The sequence below is a fragment of the Abrus precatorius genome, unplaced genomic scaffold (genome assembly GCF_003935025.1).
Source record: "Abrus precatorius isolate BTA unplaced genomic scaffold, Abrus_2018 Scaffold2, whole genome shotgun sequence".
NCBI lineage: Eukaryota > Viridiplantae > Streptophyta > Magnoliopsida > Fabales > Fabaceae > Abrus > Abrus precatorius.
Window position 1 is genome coordinate 17,612,591 of NW_020874362.1, and position 5,351 is coordinate 17,617,941.

The following is a 5,351-nucleotide window of genomic DNA, read 5'->3' on the forward strand; positions in this document are numbered from 1 at the left end:
CTTTAGCGAGTCTTGATATTAATTGACATTTCGGTCACGTAAAAATGTCATTGATAGTAAAATTGTCAATGATGACTTTTACTGAAATTTCATACTCACGTAATATTTAAAATTTTTTCATATTTCTTGTATTTAAAATAAAAATTCATTTATTTAAATATTGTAAAATAAAAAACAATTTATTAAAATAGTGTATTTTTCAAACAATTTCCCTGTCTAGGGTTGGGGCGCACACGTATCGCCAAAACGGCTGGGAAACTTATTATTTTAATATTATAAAACAAGTTTCGCCAAACGAAGGGCGAAAGTTGAAGGTAATTTCGCCATTCACCCAGCGAAACATGAAAAAGTAGACACATTAGAGAGCGGTTCAGTTTGAACCACTCTCAGAATCTCATCTAAGAGAGCGGTTCAAGAATAACCGCTCTTAGAAGTGGTAATTAGTCCTCTTTCGCCATTTTTCCTGCGAAAACATTTTTAACGCAGATCTTTTGGCGAAACCTGGTATTATTTATTCCCACCCCTGCCCCCTCTCATCCGAGGCTCATTTTGCAATCGAAAAACAGGAACGAGGAAGGAGGAAGGAGGAAGGAGAAAGGTTAGTTTTATTTATTCAATTTTGGTATTATTTATATTTTTATATTATTTAAAATTAAATATTAAATAAAGTTTATTTGTAAAAATGCAGGATGAGTAGAATTGTTATTATTATATATTGGAATGGTAGAATATATGAAGGAAATGAAGGAGTGAGCTTTGATGGAAGTAAGAGAGTGATTCAGATACAGCGAGGAATAAGTTTTGAAGCCTTGAAAAGAAAAATTCATTTGAAACTTAATCTTAATAATAATCAAGTAATTTGTAGATTAATTTCTCGTTTTTTGATTGATGAAAATAGTAGACAATATACAGCTTTAGATATATGTGATGATGAAGATATTGATTGCATGATAAGTGCATTTGAACAGCAATCTAGTAGAAATGTTATTGAGTTATATGTAGACATTGCTGTTGATGGAAGTTCATCAGTGCCATTGCAGATAATCAATTTAAATTTATCAATTTCACAACAAAATGATAACACTGGTGTGAGTTGTGATCGTGTCGAAGGTAAAATTATAAATTATGTAAATGTTTTTATTAATATATGTCATATTTTGTATTGAAAGTGTAAAAATTTTTCCATTAAGGAGTTAGAAATGATGTTGATGAAGATAATGAAGATTCAGATTATGAGAGTGATACTGATGGAGATGATGAAGCAGATATTTCATTAGACAGTTCTTCCTCTACTAATGCTGAAGGTGAGTTTCATTCAAACTTAAATACACAAGTAAACGGAAGTAAAGGAGGTAATGTGCAATATTGTAAAAAATTATTTGTTTTTAGTTTAATATGTAAATATTAATGGTAAATAATTTTGCAAAATATAATGCAGGAGATACTGTGATTCCTTTTTGGAATGTTACTCGACAGTATAAGTATATTAATTGGGAATATCCTGATCAAGAAATGAATGAAGAACATTGTGAAGATGTCAATTCATTGGTTGAAGGAGATTATTTATTCGTTGGGTTGTTATTTGACAGTAAAGAAGATATGAAAAATGCATTAAAACATTATGCAATGAAGATTCATCAAAGTTATTTTGTGGCTGAGTCAAAACCAACATGTTTGTATGTTAAATGCTTAAACCATACTTCTGGTTGTCCATGGAGAGTGAGAGCTTCATTGTTGAAAAATTCAAACAAGTGGAAAATAACGAGGTGGGGTGGTTCACATACATGTGTTAATGTTAGAATTTCTCAAGATCATCAAAAGTTAGATTTCGATTTAATTTCTTCATGCATTCTTGGTAAGACATATTTTATATATGTTATTTAATTTTTTTTACAATTACATTGTTATTAATTAGACCAATTGATTCTTATGTAGGAATGGTGAATGAAGAGCCGTCAATACATATTTCATTGATACAAGAGAGAATCTACGCTCAGTTTGGATACAAAATTTCATATAAAAAAGCTTGGATGGCGAAGCAAAAAGCTATTGTCAAAGTATTTGGTGACTGGGATGAATCATACGCTACCTTGCCACATTGGTTAGAATACATGCAATTACATGCTCCTGGATCTGTTTATAAAGTTGAAACGAAGGAGTATGTGGCTTCTCATCAAGTGGATAACAGGTATAGAGTATTTGAACGAGTGTTCTGGTCATTTAAACAATGTCATGAAGCTTTTAAATTCTGCAAACCTTTATTGCAAGTGGATGGGACGTTCTTATATGGTAAGTATTGTCATACGTTGCTTATTGCAACAACTCAAGATGGAAACAATTGTGTCCTTCCAATAGCTTTTGCAATTGTTGAAGGAGAAACCTTGTCAGCATGGGAATGGCTCTTGGCATTGATTCGTTTGCATGTTACTGATAAGTCTGGAATTTGTTTGATATCAGATAGGCATCAAAGTATCAAAGGAGCTGTCTCAAATCCACACATTGGGTGGCAACCTCCAAATGCATATCATGTATACTGCATTCGTCATATTGCCAGCAACTTTAATCACCGATTTAAAAATATCGCCTTGAAGAAAGACCTCATAAAATTAGGTATGTAATTATAATTTATTTAATTTAGATATATGTTAGAGTTAATTAAATGTTTAGCCAAATTTAATCCACTGGTTTAAAAATAATGTTTTATGTGTAGGTTATACACCATCCAAGGTAATATTTGAGCAAAAGTTAAGTAGATTTCGTAATGAATCTGAAGATATACAAAGGTGGATTGATTGCATATCAAAAGAAAAATGGGCATTATGTTATGATGACGATGGGCGACGTTATGGTCACATGACCACAAATCTTTCAGAAGCTGTGAATAAGGTGTTTAAAGGTGCTAGAAATATACCCATAACTGCACTGGTTAAAGCCACATACGGACGTTTAGTTGAATATTTTGTAAAGCGTGGAGAAGAAGCCATATCTGACCTTCAAAATGGAAACATATTTTGTCGTACAGTAATGTTGCAAATACAAAAAAATCAACAAGAGGCTTCATCACACCAGGTTCGTAGGTATGATGTACACAGGAAAACTTTTGAGGTTAAAGAAGCATTTAATCCAATCACGCAAAGAGGTGGACACAAATGGACAGTTATATTAGATAGAAGATATTGCGAATGTGGAAGATTTCAGTCCTATCGATATCCTTGTTCGCATGTCATAGCGGCCTGTATAGCTGTAAGTCTTAATTTTTGGCAATATGTTGACCCAGTTTATTCAATAGAATATGTTGTCAATGCATACTCTCCACAGTGGCGCCCCCTTGGTAATGAATGCAACATCCATACAAACAGTGAATGGAAGTTGGTGCCTGACATTGAAAGAGCTAGAGCTAAGAGACGACCTAAGTCAACTCGTATTAGGAATGAAATTGACTGGGTTGAATCACAAACTAGACAAAGGTGTTCACGTTGTAACGAAGTTGGTCATAATCGACGTCATTGTCGTCAACAAAACTGAGTGTAATATGTAAAAGCAAAAATGATGTAATTGTAAAGATGAAGGATGTGATGAAATATTAATGCGAATGTTATTTACGCCACATACATTAGTTGTGAAAAGTTTTAAACATACAACAGTTTTACATCTCATGGCTAGTCTGCCATGTGTGCATGATGATCATGAACCTCTGGAGTCAAGATGCATTGCCTCTGTCTATCTCGAGCTCCTCGATGTGGATTTCGCCGAATCAGTCCAACATCGGCAACAGCCCCAAACTCAGCATTCAGATCAATCCCTAAATCCATCGGAGGCATGAAGGATGGATGGTATAGGGTCAGCTTCCATGTATGGGGCACCTGGAGTCAAAAGAGATTGGTGATCATGAGGAGGTGTCATAAAGAAATCAGGTCGTGGACTATAATCTTCTGCTCCTGTGAATGGTGATGATGGGGGCTGTGATGAATGGTGTCTTCCCTGTGATGAATGGAAATAAGTGGGGGCATTCTGCACATTGGATGTCTGGAAAGGGAACTATGATGGTATGGGAAAATACCATCAGGGCGTTCTGCCATGGCTGGAACGGACCACTCTGCTGCGTACACTTGTCGTCGTCGACGTCCCAAACCCTTTCCTTCTCTTCGTTGTTGTGGCTGATCTACGTGTAAGTCTGGATGTTGTGGATTGCCACTCTGCACTGGAGGATTTGAACATGAAACAGGTTCTAATATGCGATCATGCTCCTTTTTTAGTGATAGGAGAGTCTCAGACAAGTCCTTCAACTCTTCAAAGGTAAAACCATCTTGTCCATCAGTACTTAAGTAATGCAATCTCTCCATCGCATCACCCTGAAAATGAAATGAGTTTAACATATTTGTATATACAAAATTGTCTCAATAATTAAATAAAATAACAACATACCGATAGAGCTGATATGGCTGCATCCCTGGTCATCCAACGACGAGTGTGAGTAATATACCATCGCATGTATTCTGAATTAGAACTGAGTAATCCATACTGCATTTCATTAGCCATAACCCACAAGCGTCTACTCTCCCAAATATCTAAAATAGCACCGAATTTTGCTGACCAATTTTCTCTAGTCTTTCCTCGAAGGGTAAGGTCATGAAGCTGGTCAGGCTGATAAGGAGCCCTTGGTATATGCTGAACCATACCAAACTGACGCATCACTCGGTCCGGTTGATGCCACTCACAAACTTGAAAACATATAAGTGGCACAACCGCCCTCCATAAATCCATACCGTCTCTACAGATGGGTGGAAGCATGTTGATAAGTTCCATGTTGTATGGCACCCATATAATCTACATGAAAGAATAAAAATACGATAAACACCATTAATGTTATCTAATTTTATTTACCTATTTCAGCATAAATTAGGCTATATTACCTCATCACGTCGTACACGATCAAAGAGATATCTGTAGTACTGTACATCTTTCCTTCCTTTCCTCATTCCTTGTGACAACCATCTGCAAATAATGTTTAATAAAAATATTACATGATCGATAAATAACATTATATATAATGTATGCATAGACAGACAATAACAATAACAATAAAAACTTACCTGACACCGTACGGAAGATTGAGACGTGTATAGGGGGGATTACTAGGTGCTATATTAGGAAATCTATCCCAAGCCCACATCACAACCAACGCAGCAAGTCCTCCAATAGCAACACGATCAATGTTAGTGGCCATGCATAGCTCTCGGTACAAATAACCTAGAACTGCTGAGCCCCCCAACTATATTGACCGGTCAACTCAAAATCTTCAAGTAAAGGTAAGTATCTAACAGATACCCTAATGCTAGAGTGATCAGCAA

General features: G+C 35.6%; 1 protein-coding gene across 1 annotated transcript; it reads left to right on the forward strand.

The window, feature by feature from the left end:
* Window positions 1-947: 947 nt before the first annotated feature.
* LOC113859546 lies at window positions 948-3,525 on the forward strand. The gene is made up of 4 exons (XM_027492290.1): window positions 948-1,110; window positions 1,194-1,304; window positions 1,936-2,610; window positions 2,711-3,525. Exons 1-4 carry the CDS (start codon window positions 948-950, stop codon window positions 3,523-3,525), a joined length of 1,764 nt encoding a protein of 587 aa, XP_027348091.1.
* The last annotated feature ends 1,826 nt before the right edge of the window (window positions 3,526-5,351 follow it).